Raw genomic sequence first — 21,554 nt, 5'->3', positions numbered from 1 at the left:
AGAGGTAAGCGTAATGGATCATTACTGCATACTTTATTGCCTCAGGCATATAAACACCATGATCCCTAATGTTCGCTTTTACTTTTGAAGCTGAGACAGTGAAAGGGAGCTGCAGATTACATGGATAATTGAACATTTGCATAATATGAAACAGTCTTCTAAACTAGAAGTACAGGCCATTTTCTGCGGTTATATAATGAGGTTTCCCTGAACAATGTGGCTGTGAACAACTTAGAAAACATTTTGCTTTGTAACAAAAGGACTTCAAACTGGAAATAAAGATAAAACCACTTATTACCAAAATGTACTGCTTTCAGTTTTACAAGACATGGGTAAAAAAATCTCAGTTTGCCCCACTGCCATCATCTTGTTCAAGTGAGAGCATGGAATATTCTGGCTGTAAGGGTTTCTCTATATTTGTGTCCATGTGAAATGTGCAGGGCAGGCACGCCCCAATAGGCGAGCTAAACAGTAGCCTAGGGCACCAATCATTAGGGGGCAGCAAAGAGCAGCCATGTGGGGCTGTGAGCAGAGCCCATCCCTCTCACCACACATACACACTCAGAGGTGCCACTCATAGTCCGCCTTGTGTGAGTGAGAGGGCTTGCGTGTGAATGAGAGAGCAATGGTGTCTGAGAGAGGGAGGGAGCCTGTGTAAGGGTGCAAGTGTGAATGAGACAAGGAACCTAAGGGGCAGATTTTATAAACAGCGTGCGCGGGGTACATTTGTGCGCGCTACCCGGTGCAAACAAATGTACACCTGATTTTATAACATGCGCGTGCTGCCGCGCGCATGTTATTAAATCCGGGGTCAGCACGCAAGTGGGTGCACACTTGTGCACCTTGTGCGCGCCGAGCCCTAGGGAAGCCCCAATGGCTTTCCCCGTTCCCTCCGCTCCCCCCCAGCTTCCTCTCCCTTCCCCTATCTAACCCACACCCCCAGCCCTATCTAAATCCCCCCCACCTTGTTTTTAATAGTTACACGTGCCGGCCGGCTGCCAGCGCGCCATCCCCCGGCACAGTCACTGGGCCGGAAGCCTCAGTCCCACCCCCGGACCGCCCCCAGACCAGTGCCCCACCCACAACCCCACCCCTTTTTCAAAGCCCCGGGACATACGTGTGCCTCGGGGCTTGTGTGCGTCGCCGAGCCTATGCAAAATAGGTTCGGCGCGTGCAGGAGCAGGTTTTCGGGGTTACACGCTTAAGTTACAAATGTAACCCTTTGAAAATCTGCCCCTAAGTGTGTGAAAGAGAGGGGACCTGTCTGAGTGAATGAGGTTGGGGCTAGAGCTGAGGGGGATGGGGGCAGGCAAAAGGCAGAAGGTTTGCCTAGGGTCCCTATACCCTTGCACTGGCCCTGTAAATGTGTCCATTTCCTCTTGAGATAGATCACAAAGGGACTGAAGCATCTTATGCCAGGGGTTTCACCCATGTCTTCAGCAAGCCAGGAGTGGTGTATTCCATTTTGTCGTTTGCAGTAAAAAATTTGCATTAATTCCCAGCTCAATGGCCTTTCCTGGGCTGGGAATTAATACCTAAACAGGCCTTTCCTGAGCTGGGAATTAATGCAAAAAACAGCTTCCTACCTCATTCCATACGTGCACCTATTCCAGAGGATTGCTGGGTTTTTTTTATATTTACTGGTAGCTCTTCTCTGGAAGACAGAAATTCTATCACATTTTTGTACCCCATATATCAAATCTTTTCCTTTTAAAATCATGTTCTACTAGAAGTGTCATTTCAGAAAATTCCAGGAGTGGGTTTTTAGCATGCAAAGTTTATCTCATGCATATTCACTGTGGATATCCTGAAAGATGACTGACTGGGAGTACTCCAGGACAGGTTTGGGACCTCTGCTTTGCAGTTTAAACTTTCAAAAGCAGACACATAGCTACCTGTGGAGTAGTTGACCTGGCAATATGTTTTTGATAGGAGATTCTTTTTAGGGAAGAGCAATGTTATTATTAATCTATAATTGTACACAATGCACAGAGGGGATCCATTTTCAGCCACTGGGTGGCTGGCAAAGGTAGCCAGATAAACTTATCCAACTAACTTGGCTGAGATATTCAGCAGCGTGGGTGCACCACTGAATATACCCAGCTATCTAAAAGTTAGAACGCCCCGAGAAGCAGCAGTGGGAGCCTGGGGAAGTCCCATTTTAATATTTTTCTTTTGTTTTAATGTTTTGGTTTGGCAAATGAACCAAACTAAAATAAAAATTAAAATGAAATAATTAAAAAAAAAAAAGCCCTCCACTCCCAAATCAAAAAACAAACAGAAACAAACATGTTTGGGCTGCACATCCATGTTATTCATTTCATCTATGCTAATATCTGTTCCTATTACATTCCCAATATCAAACCATAAAATCTTAACTGGGATTAGTTTTACTCATGCGACATGTTTGATCCTAACTAACTTGATTTTATTGCTTTTTCTCCTGACGAGTGGCCTATAGGTTTCTAGGCATAGACAAATGCAATCCTTTCATTTGTGCTATGTTTAGTTATTACTGCATTCTGCATGGAATTCTGCATTCTAGTGATTTAGCTTTTATATTTATCTGAGTACTTTACTATGTTATAGAACTTAAAACATTTTTCCACAGACACAATCAGCCTTATTCAATAACAGTTTTTTCCTTAGCCACAGAATGGGAAAAACTCATTTCTGAATGATAATAATTGAATTAGGATTTTCTAATAGCACTGCACTAGTGATACCTGTGAGGCAGTGCCCCTAGTGTTTTCCTTTGTACCTGTGCCTGGTCCCCCTTAAATTCCTTAGGGAGAGTAATAAAGATAAGTGTTTTAAGAAAGGCTGGAAACAATCTAGTTTGCCTCACTCTGCCTAGCCATATAGGTGCAAGCTCCAAGGTATTTTGCAAGGTAGCTGGGGGATTGGAAGACTTCAGGCCTGTTTGGGGATTTTTTTGGCTATTTAATAGGGGGAGGGGGTTCAATTTGAAAAATGAAACCAATCCAAAGAAAGAAAAAAAAAATCAACAACCCCAAAATGTTAAAACTGAACCAAAATGCAAATTTTAGACATGCATATTCCTACCATGTTCTATCTTAAATTTTTGTTTTCTGCGTGCTTTACCTATTTTCAGGGCTTAATTTGCAGACAGAAAGGAAGTGGAACTATGGAGGGAGGCGGGGCGAGTCCAGGGCCAGCTGTGATTTTCCTCTCTCACATACACAAATCAAAGCCATGTGGCTGCCCTTGTCTCAGGGTAAGCAGCTCCAATACTCTCTGCACTTCTCTGCTTCCTCCAAGGGCTGCGGACCAGAAATGATCCATGCAACTAGTGTATCTGTTCTCTTTCCTCAGGGGAGCCAGACTGCTGGTTCTGTTCCGCTTTCATGGGTCTCAGAAAAAAAGGTGGCAAAATGTTGTTTTGGGTGGCTCTGCCAGAGATTAAGCCTTTGATAATGGACACAAAAAGGAGTTGAATTAGCATAAGTTTGAAAGTAGTGAGCAGTAGTGTCATTTATCAAGACCAGGATTAAAGCCTTGACAATTGGCATTACTGCTCACTACTTTCAAACTTGTGCTAATTCAAACCTTTTTTTTTTTGTGTCTGTTCTTTGCTCTGCAGTGTCTGCTTCAGCATCACCCCATCCCCTTCTGTTCCCTGCAGTGCCAGGAGGAGAAGGGGGGGGGGGGGGGGAGGAACAAGAGAAGAGGGGCTGGATTAGAGAGTAGAGTATCTATTCTCTTCTCTGTGTGCTTCAGGCTCAGGCCTCTTCTTCTGTTCCCTGCAGGCTGCCTGGAGAGGAAGGGCTGGAGCAAAACACCCCTGCTGGTTTGTTTTCGGAGCGGCCTGAGAGGGAACTTCCCTTCCCCCTAGCCGGACTTTCCCACCCCTTCCCCTAACCTTTTCCCCTCCCCCAGCCCTACTCTAATCCCCCCCAATCTTTATTTTGCAACTTGTGCCTGCCTGGAGGCAGGTGCAAGTTGTACGCGCCGGCCGATTGCCGGCACACGATCTCTGACACAGCGGCAAATGGCCACTGTGCCAGGAACCGCTGACCCCGCCCTGCCCCCGGACCGCCCACGCCCCACCCCTTTTTTCAAGCCCCGGGGCTTACACGTGTTCTGGGGCTTTCTTCGCACCACCGGGCCTTTTGAAAATAGGCCCGGCGCGCGTAACCCCCCTACCCACATAAATCCTCCTGGATTTACGTGCATAGGTCTTTGAAAATCTGCCCCTAAGAGTTAAATCTTGACTTTGACTGGCTTTATCAGTCAAGCACAGCAGAAGATGTTTTAACTGAAAACATCTGGCATATACTCAGATTAGTTTTTGGTAAAATTAATCTATTAAGAAGTAGACAGTTTATACAGGTCCTTTATATAGTGATTTAACAATAGTGATTATTGTTACCTGAAATATGTCATTAGTGATATATATGCTGATTTTTGGTTAGGTTTAGAGAAAGTGAAGCCCTAGTGGTCACACACGTGTGAGAGAGAATGTCTGTACAAGATTGCGATTCAGAGTTGTCCAGAGAACATATGCAGTAGTTTTTACTTATCAATTATTTTGGCAAAACTTCAGGAGTTAGAACAAAGAAAATTGTTCTGAGCATGCACAAGCTAAGTACGTAATATACAGTTTCAAGGTGGGACAGGAGAGAATGCTGACCAGAATTGAACCGAGAGAAAAGATTCAGAGTCTCCGGTATTGTATTATAATCTGTTTTTCTTGTTATTTGTTCCCAAGCATTCTCATAAGCCTTTGGTTTTGTGCATATAATATATTATATTAATTTATTTATTTATTTAAAAGTTTTTATGTACCACACTATGGGATAGTAGTCTATCCATTATACAGAAAATATAGCTTTTCATAGTTATTCATATGCAGTAGTCTGCGTTATTATTTTGTTATTTGTTTTGTGTGATTCAGACTACAAGGCAAAAACCTCATCCCACAATCCATTACACTTTGCTATCTGGACTGTGTCTGAATATGGACCTCTATGAGTTAAGCTGTTCCTAGAATGCTGTTCAGCTGTTCCAAAACTAGCCAAAGGGACTGTGATTTGTTTGTGAGTTAAAAATTAATGTATTCTACTTTTGTATATCCTGCAGCAGAGAACTATCTGTGGAAGTATAGACTGTGTTCTGGTCTACTGCAATTTTCATATCGGCCTGAGGAAAGACTGGATATGTATGCTCATTTTGAAAATATTTGTGAAATTTTGGCTGAGTATGCACACACATTCATTCGCATAAAGTTACTTCTCTTCTTTGGAGGTTGTACCTTATGCTCATAAACTTACATAAATACTTTTAAAAATCAAAAGTATCAGTGTATGGGCTGGCTCTACCCCAACTTTGCCCCCCAAAACGCCTCTCAGTGTGCATAAATGTTGCAGGTGTGGACCCTTGGTGGAATTGACACTACCTGCAGGGAGGAGCTCTGCAAGTCCCCATCATAAGCTGATGGAGCTGGTTATGACAGAGGCCCAACTGAAGCTTCACCTATACTAGCCCTCCTTCTCCTTAGGTTGAGCCTTCGGGTGCCGGGGCCAGTAGGACTCTGGTGATGAGGTGAAGATTAGTAGTTGAGTCACAGGCCAGGTTCAGGTGCAAGCTAAATACAGGTGGAGTCTGAGTCAGGCATTGATCAGTGGCAGGCAGAGTTCAATCATAGACGAGAAGCAGGCAGTGGTGAGGGGCCAATGGTAGGCAGAGTTGAATTGTAGCTGAGAAGCAGGCAGTGGTCAATGGCAAGCAGAGTTCAAACACAGTCGACGTCGGTAAGCCAAGGTCAGAGCCAGAGAGCCGTCCGAGGGCAGGCAGGGAGGCTAGGAACAACACTGGCAGAGGAGAAGAACACTGAAGAACTGAAGACTGATAATGAAGACAAGACGAAGGAACTCGGGAACACAGGAACGAAGACCAAAAAAGACAGAAATGAAGAATAGGAACACATTGAGGCAACTAGCTGCTACTAAGGTAGTTGACCTATTGCCATTGCTCTAGATAGGTGTCTGCAGGGTCCTTTTATATGGGTGAAGAGTGATGTCATCAGAGGGCGCCTCTTGATGTTTCCCGCCTCTTGCCCTTTAAATTAGCTGAGGTCAGCGCACACGCACCCTAAGAGGAGCAGGCCCCAGCAGAGTCAGAGTGGAGTCCTGCTGAAGCTCCCCACCATATTTGAGAAAGGCGGCCTGGTGTCAGAAAGGGCTGTGGGGGTCCGGCCATCCTGGTAAGCATGGCAGCTCATGGGAGGAGCCTGCGAGTCGCCGAAAGCAACAATAAAATACATGTGAAACTGGGCTATGTGCATATTTTTAAGCACACTGAGTTCGGATCAATTTTAGAACCGCCTGAAAATTACCCCTTTATTTTTTAACCTTTGGCTTTGAAAACCTTCATTTGTTTCTGCTGTATTCATACTTTAATGCATCATTGTGATGTCTGTATGGGGTTCTGATGAGGGCTAGAACTGCAAGGCTTCAGTTTGTTTAGATATGTATAGTAGAAGTGGCTATACAAGAGGAGACTTCATTAACTTTAAACATTAAGATCTCCACAAGAATAAAATCTATATACATCAGAATGAATGAGATGAGTTTGCAAGTGAAAGACTATTAGGTTTCATAGAATTTTCTCTGCAGAATTCTATTATAAATGAATATTTGATGGACCCTTTGGTTATGCCACCATTAAGCCTGGGCTATTCCTATGTTCAGAAAGCAGTCTAGTGTTAAGTTAGGAAAAGGGGAGGTTCCATTCAAATGTAGCCCCTCCCTCTGAGGGTGCTGGGATGGTCCATCCTCTGAGAGTTAACAAAAGCAGCTTGTAAAAGTGAGCTCTGGGGGCAGTGCAATTTCGAATTGGAGTTAGGAGGTAGTATGGAGTCTTTCTGAGTTGGATTTTTTCAGGCCAGTCAGAGGAACCAGGCAAACCCTGCCTGGGGAGACTGTCCAGGGTGGGAAGAGTATTCCTTTTCATAGAAACATAGAACATTGAAACATAGAAATGACGGCAGAAGAAGACCGAATGGCCCATCCAGTCTGCCCAGCAAGCCTCACACATTTTTTCTCTCATTCTTATCTGTTTCTCTTAGCTCCTTGTTCTATTCCCCTTCCACCCCCACCATTAATGTAGAGAGCAGTGATGGAGCTGCATCCAAGTGAAATATCTAGCTTGATTAGTTAGGGGTAGTAGGGGCAGTAACCGCCGCGATAAGCAAGCTACACCCATGCTTATTTGTTTTACCTAGACTATGTTGTACAGCCCTTGTTGGTTTTTTTTTTCTTCTCCCCTGCCGTTGAAGCAGAGAGCCATGCTGGATATGCATTGAAAGTGAAGTATCAGGCACATTTGGTTTGGGGTAGTAACCGCCGTAACAAGCCAGATACTCCTCGCTTTGTGATTGCGAATCCTTTATTTCTTCACCCCTGTCGTTGAAGCTATGCAGGATATGCGTGAAGCATCAGTTTTTTGTTTTTGTTTTTTTTTTTTTCCCCTGCCGTTGAAGCAGAGAGCTATGCTGGAAATGCGTGATGTATCAGTCTTTCTCCCATGCCAATGAAGCAGAGAACCATGCTGGATATGCATGGAAAGTGAAGTATCAGGCACATTTGGTTTGGGGTAGTAACCGCCGTAACAAGCCAGCTACTCCCCGCTTTTTGAGTGCGAACCCTTTTTCTTCTCCCTTGCCGTTGTAGCAGAGAGCTCTGCTGGATGTGTGAAGTATCAGTTATTCTTCTCCCCTGTCATTGAAGCAGAGAGCTATGCTGTATATGCATTGAAAGTGAAGTATCAGGCATATTTGGTTTGGGGGTAGTAACCGCCGTAACAAGCCAGCTACTCCCCTCTTTGTGAGTGCAAATCCTTTTTCCATTACCTCTTGCTGTTGAAGCTTAGAGCGATGTAGGAGTCACAGTAAGCATGTGTATGTTTATTTAATAAGGGTATTGTGTCAATAGCCATCATTCTGGCGAGTCACCCACTCTTCATTGGCGGCCTCTTGACTTTATGGATCCGCAGTGTTTATCCCACGCCCCTTTGAAGTCTTCCACAGTTCTGGTCTTCACCACTTCCTCCGGAAGGGCATTCCAGGCATCCACCATCCACCACCTCTCACTGGCTGGATAGGAATTCCCCTCTGGGATGTTTTTGGGTTTACACTTTTTCATAGTAGAATCCTTGTGAGAACTTGTGCACCACTTGGGCTCAGGACTCGGGGAACCCTGTGTCTGGGGTTATTCAGGTTAAAGAAGACCTGCCCTTCCCAACCCTCAACAAGGATGGAGGAGGTGGTGACCCGCTGCAAGGAACAACTCCGGTGTTAATATCAGTTTTTGGGATAAAGAAAACTTTTGTTAGAAAATCTGGGGGGAAGATTTTGGCTGTCCCTTCTTCCTACCCTGATAAAGGAACATCAAGAGCTACGAGTTCCAGGTTCCCTTCCCTTCAAGTGGGCGTAGTCAGCTGCCACAGTGTCCAAGGATCCACCCAAACATCAATAACCGTAACAGTTTCCAATCCAGACTATCCTCCCCAACTGAAGTCCAAGGATCCATATTACAGCAGTAACACTTACCAGCTCTTTGTGGTCTTTGCTTTTTTCTGTAGTGTACGAATATGGAAACAGCACCATCTGAGAGTATGAGTGCATAGTTATATATCCCTTAATATGGTCTATATTTTCTCTGATAAAATTAGTTACAGCCTTCACTTCCGGTTCAGACTCTGGGAAAGGTCCACAGTATGTGTCATGACAAGAATTGCTGGATGCTCCAGGGCCTATAACAAGACATAACATATGGCTGCATCATTATCACTCATGGAGGTATAACATAAAATATGATGTTAGAGATGCTCTGTAGATTTGAGTGTGTTCACTAGAATACTCTAGAAAAATTTGAAAGAAGCTACTTTCCCATACTATATACCTAATTAGGGGTGTGCATTTGTTTTCGCTGTATTGGCGATCCGCAACGTATATTGCACTATTCGTAGTATTCGTGGGGAAGCGAAATGTATCGCGATTCCCCACGAATACACAAATCTTCGCCGAATTATACGGCCACCTAAATAAAAATTTAAACAAACCCCCCACCCTCCTGAACCCCTCAAGACTTACCAAAACTCCCTGGTGGTCCAGCGGGTGGTCCGGGAGCCATCCCCTGCACTCATACCCTCGGTGCCGGATTCATCATGGCGCCGATAGCCTTTGTCACAGGGGCTACTGGTGCCATTGGTCAGCCCCTGTCACATGGCCATCAGTGCCATCTTGTGCTCCTACCATGTGACAGGGGCTGACCAATGGCACCGGTAACCCCTGTGACATAATATGGGCAAAGGCTATCGGCGCCATTTTGAGTACTGGCATCGGATGGCCGGAGTGCAGGAGGTCGCTCTGGGACCCCCGTTGGACCCCCAGGGACTTTTGGCCAGCTTGGGGGGGGCCTCCTGACCCCCACAAGACTCGCCAAAAGTCCAGCGGGGGTCCAAATTGGCCAAGAACATAAGAACATAAGAAAATGCCATACTGGGTCAGACCAAGGGTCCATCAAGCCCAGCATCCTGTTTCCAACAGTGGCCAATCCAGGCCATAAGAACCTGGCAAGTACCCAAAAACTAAGTCTATTCCATGTAACCATTGCTAATGGCAGTGGCTATTCTCTAAGTGAACTTAATAGCAGGTAATGGACTTCTCCTCCAAGAACTTATCCAATCCTTTTTTAAACACAGCTATACTAACTGCACGAAACACATTCTCTGGCAACAAATTCCAGAGTTTAATTGTGCGTTGAGTAAAAAAGAACTTTCTCTGATTAGTTTTAAATGTGCCCCATGCTAACTTCATGGAGTGTCCCCTAGTCCCCTAGTCTTTCTACTATCCGAAAGAGTGATGTAATAACTAATATTCAAAACAACTACACCCCTGCCTTTGTCAGCAGGCTTAATAGCTATGTCTTGATTATCAGCTAAAGAATCAAGGCTAATTTTTCTGTTGATGTCATATTAAGAACATAAGAATTGCCATACTGGGTCCAACCAAGGGTCCATCAAGCCCAGTATCCTGTTTTCAACTGTGGCCAATCCAAGTCACAAGTACCTGGCATTAAATAAATCTCAAGCTACGATTGCTTAATAATTAATTAGTAGCAGTTTATGGATTTTTCCTCTAGGAACTTATCCAAACCTTTTTTAAACCCAGTTACACTAAATGCTGCAACCACATCCTCTGGCAATGAATTCCAGAGCTTAACTATGCGCCGAGTAAAAAAAAAATTCCTTCTATTTGTTTTAAATGAGCTACTTGCTAACTTCATGGAGTTCCCCCTGGTCTTCTATTATCTGAGAGAGTAAAAAAAAAGTCTTAGTTGATTTTTGTTCAAGAGTGTGTAAACCTGACAGTACCAGTTTTTTTAAATGCCAATAAATATGGATCAATAGGTCCGGTGGGGGGAGGGGAACCCAACAAGAACAAGGTTTCAACAGTGACATATCAGTGTGTCCCTAGGGAGTCTGGGGGAAAAAAAAAATCTGCAAGTTACAAAAAAACCTGTGAAACAGTATCCTGTATTCAAATGTGTCATGATTTCTTGTCTTTTGAAACATGTTTCAGACCAAGGTTTTCTTACCAACAAGGAGAAGTTGTTTCTTCAAGTTAAATATCCCCGTGTACCAGTTTTCTATGGGATACCTAAGGTGCATAAGATGCTCTTGAATCCACCATGTCACCCTAATGTGTCTGCAAATGGTTCCCTATTGGAACCTTTAGCTACATTTCTAGATTTATTTCTCCAACCTTTTGTCCAGACTATGCCTTCTAGGGATGTGAATCGTTTTAGGACGATTAAAATTATCGTCCGATAATTTTAATATCGTCTTAAACCGTTATGGAACACAATACAATACAGATTCTAACGATTTATCGTTATAAATCGTTAGAATCGTGAGCCGGCACACTAAAACCCCCTAAAACCCACCCCCGACCCTTTAAATTAAATCCCCCACCCTCCCGAACCCCCCCCAAATAACTTAAATAACCTGCGGGTCCAGCGGCGGTCCGGAACGGCAGCGGTCCGGAACGGGCTCCTGCTCTGAATCTTGTCGTCTTCAGCCGGCGCCATTTTCCAAAATGGCGCCGAAAAATGGCGGCGGCCATAGACGAAAAAGATTGGACGGCAGGAGGTCCTTCCGGACCCCCGCTGGACTTTTGGCAAGTCTCGTGGGGGTCAGGAGGCCCCCCACAAGCTGGCCAAAAGTTCCTGGAGGTCCAGCGGGGGTCAGGGAGCGATTTCCCGCCGCGAATCGTTTTCGTACGGAAAATGGCGCCGGCAGGAGATCGACTGCAGGAGGTCGTTCAGCGAGGCGCCGGAACCCTCGCTGAACGACCTCCTGCAGTCGATCTCCTGCCGGCGCCATTTTCCGTACGAAAACGATTCGCGGCGGGAAATCGCTCCCTGACCCCCGCTGGTCCTCCAGGAACTTTTGGCCAGCTTGTGGGGGGCCTCCTGACCCCCACGAGACTTGCCAAAAGTCCAGCGGGGGTCCGGAAGGACCTCCTGCCGTCCAATCTTTTTCGTCTATGGCCGCCGCCATTTTTTGGCGCCATTTTGGAAAATGGCGCCGGCTGAAGACGACAAGATTCAGAGCAGGAGCCCGTTCCGGACCGCTGCCGTTCCGGACCGCCGCTGGACCCGCAGGTTATTTAAGTTATTTGGGGGGGGGTTCGGGAGGGTGGGGGATTTAATTTAAAGGGTCGGGGGTGGGTTTTAGGGGGTTTTAATGTGCCGGTTTTTCGATTTTTCGATTTTTAACGATTTTTAACGATTTTTCACGATATTTTACCCCCCCAAATGGCAACAATACGATTCCCTCCCCCTCCCAGCCGAAATCGATCGTTAAGACGATCGAGGACACGATTCACATCCCTAATGCCTTCATATATTCAGGATTAGTCTCATATGCTGAGAAACTTCTGTGATTTTGTGGATGTTCCTGTTTTTTCGTTTCATTAGATATTGAGTCTCTATATACAAACATACCTCAGTCTGCAGAACTGAGCATAATGAGAACAATCCTTGATCAAAGATCATCTCTGCAACATATACTTTTTTCTTCATTTATAACTTGGGTGAATTAATGTTGTGTGAGAATTATTTTATTTACAAACTCATGGTATAGCAATGGGTTCGCCGTCATGCCTGATATGGCCAATTTGTATTTTGCCAGAATTCAGGATGATGTAATATATCCAGCTCCTTTTTTGAGTATATTAATTGTGGAGCAGATATATTGATGATATAGTTTTTGGTTTTGTTTGGTTGGGAATTGAAGAACAACTTATTGTTTTTTTATTCTTGGCTAAATGCACAGGACAATAATTTGCAATAATTTGCATTTCACTTTAAACAACTACGTTGTTACAACATTGTTTTGTAGATGAATTAAGTTGCACTTTGAGATTTTCTAACTAGGTGGCAGCACTGATCAAGAAACAATGGAGAGTGCTTTCTATGCACCCAATCTTTGCAACATCGCTTCATATCTCCTATATAAGAGGCAACAATATAAGAGATCATGTTGTTTATGCTGTGTAATTTTTCTCCTTTAATAGCCCGTTTGAATAACTGGGACATTTTTCATGTAGTCATTGTGATTTATGTGCCACAACTATGTTGGGGGCCCAATGGTGTCATTCTAAAACTGGATACAAGATCAATCATAGGTATCAGACTGATTGTACTTCTAAATGTGCAGTTTATGTGCTCTAATCCACAGGTCTGCTTACTTATGTGGTGTGCACTCAGCAGTTTGTTTACAACTCATAGAGCATTGCAACTGTCTCAATGCTTTGAAGATTCAGGCACCCATTGTGCAACATTGTGCAACATTGTACAACATTGTCTGTCCAAGAATCATACTTATACTCAACTTAAATGAACTATTATTGATCAGGTATAGCCCTCATTGAGAGGATATGATATTACAGCAATCCTGAACAACAATCAGCAGAACAGGATTTATACTCTAAACTGATGCAGATTTTGGGATTTAAAAACACTGTGCCAGTGTCAGGCTGTTGTTCTACTCTTGGGAGACTTTTTTCAGATAAGTACTTTGGGAAATTTTTATCTGCAATTAAAAATTTCTAACTAATATATGAAGAGTATACATTAGACATCTGTGACCAATGACTGTGGGCAGTCAGCATCTATTGTATGATGGTTACATTTTTCAAATATATATGGTTTTCTCAGCTCTTTAATTGTCTGGGATTTGTATTTTCGCATTAGAACATAAAGAAAATCAGGCAATGAGATTAGAACACAAGGTGTAAGAAATGCATGCTTCATATTTAGGAAAATATGACTATTTTATTCAGCACATTTATGGCTAAGGGAACAGGATTCTTTATAAAGTACATACTTAATAGATAAAAAAAATTATAAACTAAATGGGGGTTTTGGAAAATTGTGTATAACTTTATCTATTAGTGACAGTAGACAAATAAGTGTGAAAGTAACTTACCAAAATTAAAAGTAATAGTAGATATTTTAGAGATCATAGATAAACAGATTAAGATCACAGAGAAAGTATTGTTTTCTGCTAGGAAGGGGAAGGATAGCAAATGATTTAGGTCATTTTCTGTAATCTGCCAATAGATACCATTAAGTAAATTTCTTATGAACTTGATTGGTAACATCATATTCGATTTTTGTGGTAATAATTTCTAGTTGCTTTGGTTGACATTTATACCCTAAGCAACAATAGTCTAAAAAGGGAGAAAGGCATCTCATAGATTTATTCATATATTTTGTAGTCTGAAAGAATAAAATAAGACATTTCATATTCCAAGCAAGCAAACAAGATTGCAAGCGGGGATCCTGAGTGTGGAGGTAGAAGTTAGATTCAACAGATTAGCACATTTTGCAGTGAATTATCAAAGTGCATGCAATTATCGCATGCAAAAAATGCCTTTAACGCATGCGAAAGCAACATAACGTTTGGTGTGATGCAAATGAGAAAAAGGGGAGGATATTTTGGCCAAGTGGGCTGGGCTCATAACTACACCTTTTTCATTTGTGTAAAGCCTTTTTGCACATGCTGTTTTGAGTGCTTTTAAGCTCCTGGAGAGCCAGCCAAGCTGACAGAGAGAGAGAGAGAGATAGAGAGAGAGTGAGAGAGAGAGAGAGAGAGACTAGCCATAATGCTTGTGATTTAACTACTCTGAATAATTTTGTATCATCTGCAAATTTGATAACCTCACTCATCAATTCCCTTTCCAGGTCATTTATAAATATATTGAAAAGCACCAGTTGAAGTACAGATCCATGAGGCACTCCACTGTTTAATTCTCTCCACTGAGAAAATTGACCATTTAATCCTACTCTGTTTCCTATCTTTTAACCAGTTTGCAATCTATAAAAGGACATCGCCTCCTATCCCATGACTTTTTAATTTTCTTAGAAGCCTCTCATGGATGACTTTGTCAAATGCCTTCTTACAATTCAAATACACTACATCTACTGGCTCACCTTTATCCACATGTTTATTAACCCCTTTAAAAAAATGTAGCAGATTTGAGAGGCAAGACTGCCTTTGAGTAAACTCATGCTGGCTATATCCTCTAACTCAGGTCTATCTGTATGTTCTGTGATTTAGTTCTTTAGAATAACTTACATGATTTTTCCCAGCACTGAAGTCAGGCTCACTGGTCTATAGTTTCCCAGATCACTCCTGGAGCACTTTTTAAATATTGGGGTTACATTGGCCATCTTTCAGTCTCCAGGTGCAATGGACAATTTTAATAATAGGTTACAAATTACAAGCAATAGATCTGAAATTTCATTTTTTAGTTCTTTTAGAACCCTGGGGTGTATATCATCTGGTTCAGGCAATTTGCTACTCTTCTGTTTGTCAATCTGGCCTACTATACCTTCCAGGTTTCACTGTGATTTTGTTCAGTTCATCTGAATCATCACCCTTGAAACCCATCTCTGAAATGGGTATCTCCCCAACATCTTCATTTGTAGACACAAAAGCAAAGAATTCATTTAGTCTTTCTGCAATGGCCTTATCTATCCTAAGTGCCCCTTTAACTCCTAGATCATCCATTGACACCTTCACAGGCTTCCTGCTTTGGATATATTTAAAAATGTTTTTATTATGAGTTTTTTCCTCTATGGCTAGCTTCTTTTCAAATTCTTTTTTTTATCCTGCATTAACAATGTTTTACATTTAATGTGCCAATGCTTATGTTTTTTCCTTTTTTCTTCAGATGGATCCTTCTTCCAATTTTTGAAGGAAGATTTATGGCTAAATTAGCCTCTGGTAGGTTTTTCTCATTTTTTTCAACAGGTATCAGAAGCTCCTAACAGCTGAAGGATGGCCAGGAAACATTGTATCACCAAAGCTGTTACAATTGTTACCACTTCTACTGCTGTCCAGATAAATGGCCTGGTCCACAGTGTGTGTCTACCTCAGGAAACAGGTGGCAGAACTCAGAGAAGAGGTAGCGAGACAGAAGCATCCGGGAGAATGAGGACTACATTGATTAAATGCTTATCGAGGCATCAAAGATGGAAAATTCATGCAGAGGGGAAGGTATAACTGACAAGATGACAGCTGGACCCAGAATACTGCGGCCACTAAGTCTAGCACCCTAACTCCGATTTCCCTTCAACTGAAGAAACCGGTATTCAACCCTGGAAAGGTAAGAGGAGAAACTATCCTGGATGAGGAAGAATTATAACATGCAAATCCCAAAGCTACGGGCTCAACAACCATTTCACCAAGGAGGCAGAGGGTAGTGGTAGCTGGTGACTCCCTTCTGAGGGGCACAGAGGTAACCATCTGCTGACCAGACATGTTGTCCCGGAAAGTGTGCTGACTGCTAGGTGCCCAAGGGGCGGATTTTAAAAGGCGCGCGAATAGCCTACTTTTGTTTGCGCTCCAGGCGCAAACAAAAGTAGGCTGGATTTTAGTAGATACGCGGGGATGCACTAAAATCCTGGATCGGCGCGCGCAAGGCTATGAATTTTGTATAGCCGGCGCGCGCCGAGCCGCGCAGCCTACCCCCGTTCCCTCCAAGGCCGCTCCGAAATCGGAGCGGCCTCGGAGGGAACTTTCCTTTGCCCTCCCCTCCCCTTCCCCTCCCTTCCCCTACCTAACCCACCCACCCGGCCCTGTCTAAACCCCCCCCCCTTACCTTTGTCGGGGGATTTACGCCTCCCGGAGGGAGGCGTAAATCCCCGCGCGCCAGCGGGCCTCCTGCGCGCCGGGCCACGACCTGGGGGCGGGTACGGAGGGCGCGGCCACGCCCCCGGGCCGTAGCCACGCCCCCGTACCCGCCCCCAAAACGCTGCCGACACGCCCCCCGAAACGCCGCGACGACCGGGCCCGCCCGCCCCCCCGACACGCCCCCCTCCGAGAACCCCAGGACTTACGCGAGTCCCGGGGCTCTGCGCGCGCCGGGAGGCCTATGTAAAATAGGCTTCCCGGCGCGCAGGGCCCTGCTCGCGTAAATCCGCCCGGTTTTGGGCGGATTTACGCGAGCAGGGCTCTGAAAATCTGCCCCAAAATCCAAGATATTACGAAGATTGATGAAACTATTCAAGCCTACTGACCTCTGTCCAATGCTGCTCATCCATGTTGGCACAAATGATATTGCTAGATACTACACAGAATATATAAAAATGACTTTATGGCTCTTTTAGGGACAGTAAAGCTGCTAGGTGCGCAAGTGGTATTCTCCCCTATCTTCTTAGTCAAGTATAAAGGCCCAGGCAGTAAAGCTTATATTCTGGAGATGAATAAATGGCTGCATAGATAGTGTTGATGAAAGCATTTTGGCTTCTTGGACCAATGGATGCAGTTTTGAGGACTGCTAAGCAGAGATGGGCCCACCTGTCAAAGAAGGGGTGCAGTGTCTTCCAATACAGACTGGAAAACCTGCTGAGGAGGGATGATGAACAAAATGCTAAGGTAAGTTAAATATTTGGGTAGAAATGGATAAAAGAGCAACATCTGGAATGCTATGCATACTAGGAACTTACTGGGAAAAAAATTGTTTTGTTTTTTAATTTCATAATTGAAGTTTTTTTTCATTAATTTCATTTTGTTTAATGTTTATTTCATTTTTGTTAGTGGTCTAGCGGGGTCCTGGGAGCGATCTCTCCCTCTCTGGCCGTCGGCTGCCACTAATCAAAATGGTGCCGGTGGCGCTTTGCCCTTACCATGTGACAGGGGCTACCGATGCCTTTGGTCGGCCCCTGTCACATGGCAGGAGCAATGGACGGCCGGCACCATCTTTGAAAATGGCGTGGGCCATCCATTGCTCCTTCCATATGATGGGGCTGACCAATGGCACCAGTAGCCCCTGCCACATGGTAAGGGCAAAGCGCCACCGGCACCATTTTGATTAGTGGCAGCCGACGGCCAGAGAGGGAGAGATCGCTTCCGGGACCCCGGTGGACCACCAGGACTTTTAATAAGTCTTGGGGGAGGATCGGGATGGTGGGGGGAGGGTTGTAATTAAGTAAATTTGAAGGGTTGGGGTGGGTTTTTTTTTTTTGTCTGTTTTGCAGAAAAAAAAAAGAAACATAGGAAAACGAAGTTTTCCACGAAGTGCCCGACCCGAAAACTTAAAACTAAGCATATCTTTATAAAATAGTAGTCCTGTATTAACTATTATTTAGCTACTAGGGAATTGAATCGGGCTTCGGACGATTGAAAATATCATACGATATTTTCAAAATCGTCAGAAATTGGGGGCTCCCCCAAAACGATTAGAAAACCCCATGATATTGTTCATGGGGGTTCTCTTATCATTTTGGGGGAGGGCGGGAAAAATGGCACACAAAAATAACCCCTAAACCCACCCCAACCCTTTAAAACTAATCCCTTAGCTTCCCCACCCTCCCGACCCCCCAAAAAACTTTTTACAGGTACCTGGTGGTCCAGTGGGGGTCCCGGGAGCGATCTCCCGCTCCCGGGCCGTCGGCTGCCACTAATCAAAATGGCGCCGATGACCCTTTGCCCTTACCATGTGACAGGGTATCCGTGCCATTGGCCGGCCCCTGTCACATGGTAGGAGCACTGGATGGCCCACGCCATATTTAAAGATGGCGCTGGCCATCCAGTGCCCCCTCCATGTGACAGGGGCCAGCCAATGGCACGGATACCCTGTCACATGGTAAGGGCAAAGGTCATCGGCGCCATTTTTATTAGTGGCAGCCGATGGCCCAAGAGTGGGAGATCGCTCCCGGGACCCCCACTGGACCACCAGGTACCTGTAAAATGTTTTTTTTTGGGGGGGGGTCGGGAGGGTGGGGGAAGCTAAGGGATTAGTTTTAAAGGGTCGGGGTGGGTTTTTTGTTTATCGGCTCGGGCGCAGCCGATAAACAAAACCGCGATCGGGCTGGACGAAAAAAAAACCCCACGATGTGAATCGGAACCGGAATCTGAACCGATTCCGGTTCCGATTCACATCTCTATTAGCTACCATTACATACAGTATCTAGATGTTTAGGAACTCTACTTACTCTTTGCTCTGGAAAAAAAATGCATATACAGTACATCTGAAATATAAATTAAATACATGTGAATATGAACTTGTAAGATGCACAAATTGATGGTATGATAGGAGAATTATAGTTCCCTGATAAAGAATTACAGCTCTCAGCTACATTTTACAGAAGTAAAGTAAGGCCATACCGCACCATCCAGCATCAAAATTTCTATTCAGATCCGTTCCGATGCACATGTTGTCACTATGCTTGGAACGATTCTTTCGCCACATGCGATTCTGCATGAATAAAGAAACATCTTACAAAATAATTGCATAAAAAAATGAAAGGTAGTTTTTATTGTTTCTTCCCAAAATAGGGATTTTTCCTGTGGTAGGCTCCGGTATGGGTGCACTGCTTCTTCTCCCACATAGTCTTGATTATGCACACACATCAAAACAGTTCACACAAACTTCTGTTATCGCAGCTGTGTACCTGCTTATCCAATAATTATCTCTGGGGTTCCACCTTGCTGTCCCTTTCTCTGTGTCCACCCTCTACCCTGCTCTTACAATGTTGTGCTCTAGAATCATCTCTCACTTGTTTTCTTCTACTCTGTGGGACCAAAGCGGTGATCCCTAGGCCTGGAGGCACAAAGTTAATCTGACTCCAGTCTTTTCAAAAACACATTGAACTTTATTTGCAGTTTCAACAACCAAACGTTGGTAGACTGTCTTAACCTTAGAACAGTGTAATCCCATTACTCGCAGTGTTATACCATTTCCCTCAGTACTTGTAGCTTCTTTACAGCTTCAGTGTTTGGACAGCAATATTCCACAGCAGCTGCCTTCCTCCTGGAGACCTGGGCCTGGTCTGCCTATCCCCACCTGGATCCTAGTTCTTACTCCTCCACTGCTGGGCTCCACCCACAAAGCTCTCTCTCTCTTAATGGGAATTAAGGTGGACCATGTTAGGGGCACTCCATCACACACACCTTCTAATCTTTCCTTGGATTTATGTCAAAATACTCATTGAGGTCCATATTCAGTCACTGTCTGGATAACAAAATTAGCTGGATAAACTTATAATAAGTTATCCAGCTAGATTCATTGGTTGTATTATTCCCAGACAGCCTGTTTCAGTATCCTGCAGGCATGTGGGGGGGGGGGGGGGGGGGGAGAGAGAGAGAGAGAGAGAGAGAGAGAGAGAGAGAGAGAGAGAGAGAGAGAGAGAGAGAGAGAGAGAGAGAACCTTCCTATAATGCCTATGCCCTAGACAGGTATTTGTATCCCTATGGGAGGGCCACCTAGTAACTCGAGGTGGGGATTAGGTATGAGCATAGGGGGTTGTGGGCCACTTTCACATTCAACATGAGACCTACGGAAAGAACAGTGGTCTCTAGTGAAGATTTGCTGGCCGTCGGAGTGAGGAAACTCACTCCAAGAAGAGATTTGGGCAACGTTCTCTCCACCTAGCTTGTTGTTGCCCAGGTAGAGTGTCCATCAAGCTAGGTGGAGAGAACATTGTCCAATCTCATCTTGGAGTGAGCTTCCTCACTCCGAAGGCCTTCAAATCTTCACAAGAGACCACTGTTCTGTTCGTACGTCTCACGTGGAATGTGAAAGTGGCCCCAACCCCCTACATTCTTACCTAATCCCCAACTCGAGTTACTAGGTGGGCCTCTCATAGGGATACAAATACCTGTCTAGGGCATAGACATTATAGCAAGGCTCTCTCTCTCTCTCTCTCTTCTCTTTCTCTCTCTCTCTGATCACACGCAGTAACTCCTTGGAAAATGAGGCCCTAAGTGGATAAGTGTCCAAATTTTCATTTAGCCGGATAACTTCTGAGTTATCCGGCTAAATGCTTTTGAATATGGACCTCAATGTGTATTTGCTTTCCTTTTTTGTAGAGGATGAACCAACATAAGAAGTATCTTAGTAATGCTGCTGCTGCTGCTGCTACTACTACTACTATTAAACATTTATATAGTGCTGCAAGGTATATAGAGTCAGTGATAATCCTCTAAATAGAAAAGGTACCAGGTCAGGTCCAGTGGCAGCCTCCATCTTCTACTTTTTCTCAATGAGGAAAAGGAAAGAAGTTCAAAATAGTTCTGGGTTGATGACCCGGCATGGCTTGGCAGAATTATCACCACTATTATTTAGTAGAGATGTGAATCGTGTCCTCGATCGTCTTAACGATCGATTTCGGCTGGGAGGGGGAGGGAATCGTATTGTTGCCGTTTGGGTGTGTAAACTATCGTGAAAAATCGTTAAAATCGTGAGCCGGCACACTAAACCCCCCTAAAACCCACCCCGACCCTTTAAATTAAATCCCCCACCCTCCCGAACCCCCCCCCAAATGCTTTAAATTACCTGGGGATCCGGCGGTGGTCCAGAACAGCGGCGGTCCGGAACGGCCCCCTCAATAGAATCGTGTTGTCTTCAGCAGGCGCCATTTTTCAAAATGGCCGCCGCAAAATGGCGGCGGCCATAGACAAAAACAATTCGACGGAGGAAGTCATTCCGGACCCCCGCTGGACTTTTGGCAAGTCTTGTGGGGGTCAGGAGGCCCCCCCAAGCTGGCCAAAAGTTTCCTGGGAGTCCAGCGGGGTTCCGGGAGCGATTTCTCGCCGCGAATCGTTTTCGTACAGGAAAATGGCGCCGGCAGGAGATCGAGTGCAGGAGGTCGTTCAGCGGCGGTCCGGAACCCCCGCTGAACGACCTCCTGCAGTCGATCTCCTGCCGGCGCCATTTTCCGTACGAAAACGATTCGCGGCGAGAAATCGCTCCCGGAACCCCGCTGGACTCCCAGGAAACTTTTGGCCAGCTTGGGGGGGCCTCCTGACCCCCACAAGACTTGCCAAAAGTCCAGCGGGGGTCCGGAACGACCTCCTCCGTCGAATCATTTTTGTCTATGGCCGCCGCCATTTTGCGGCGGCCATTTTGAAAAATGGCGCCGGCTGAAGACAACACGATTCTATTGAGGGGGCCGTTCCGGACCGCCGCCGTTCTGGACCACCGCTGGATCCCCAGGTAATTTAAAGCATTGGGG

At 44.9% G+C, this 21,554-nt stretch overlaps 1 protein-coding gene across 1 annotated transcript in view; it reads right to left on the bottom strand.

Moving 5' to 3' along the window:
* CPB2 (carboxypeptidase B2) overlaps positions 1-21,554 on the bottom strand; it is a 59,515-nt gene that overhangs the window by 6,275 nt on the left and 31,686 nt on the right. Inside the window, exons 8-9 of the mRNA XM_029602889.1 lie at positions 18,706-18,796; positions 8,573-8,775 (exon numbers count right to left, since the gene is read on the bottom strand). Coding sequence (XP_029458749.1) covers positions 8,573-8,775; positions 18,706-18,796 — 294 coding nt within the window. The remainder of the gene's footprint in view (positions 1-8,572; positions 8,776-18,705; positions 18,797-21,554) is intronic.

The sequence above is a fragment of the Rhinatrema bivittatum genome, chromosome 5, assembly GCF_901001135.1.
Source record: "Rhinatrema bivittatum chromosome 5, aRhiBiv1.1, whole genome shotgun sequence".
Taxonomy (NCBI): domain Eukaryota; kingdom Metazoa; phylum Chordata; class Amphibia; order Gymnophiona; family Rhinatrematidae; genus Rhinatrema; species Rhinatrema bivittatum.
This window is presented reverse-complemented; position numbering and strand designations above follow the sequence as displayed.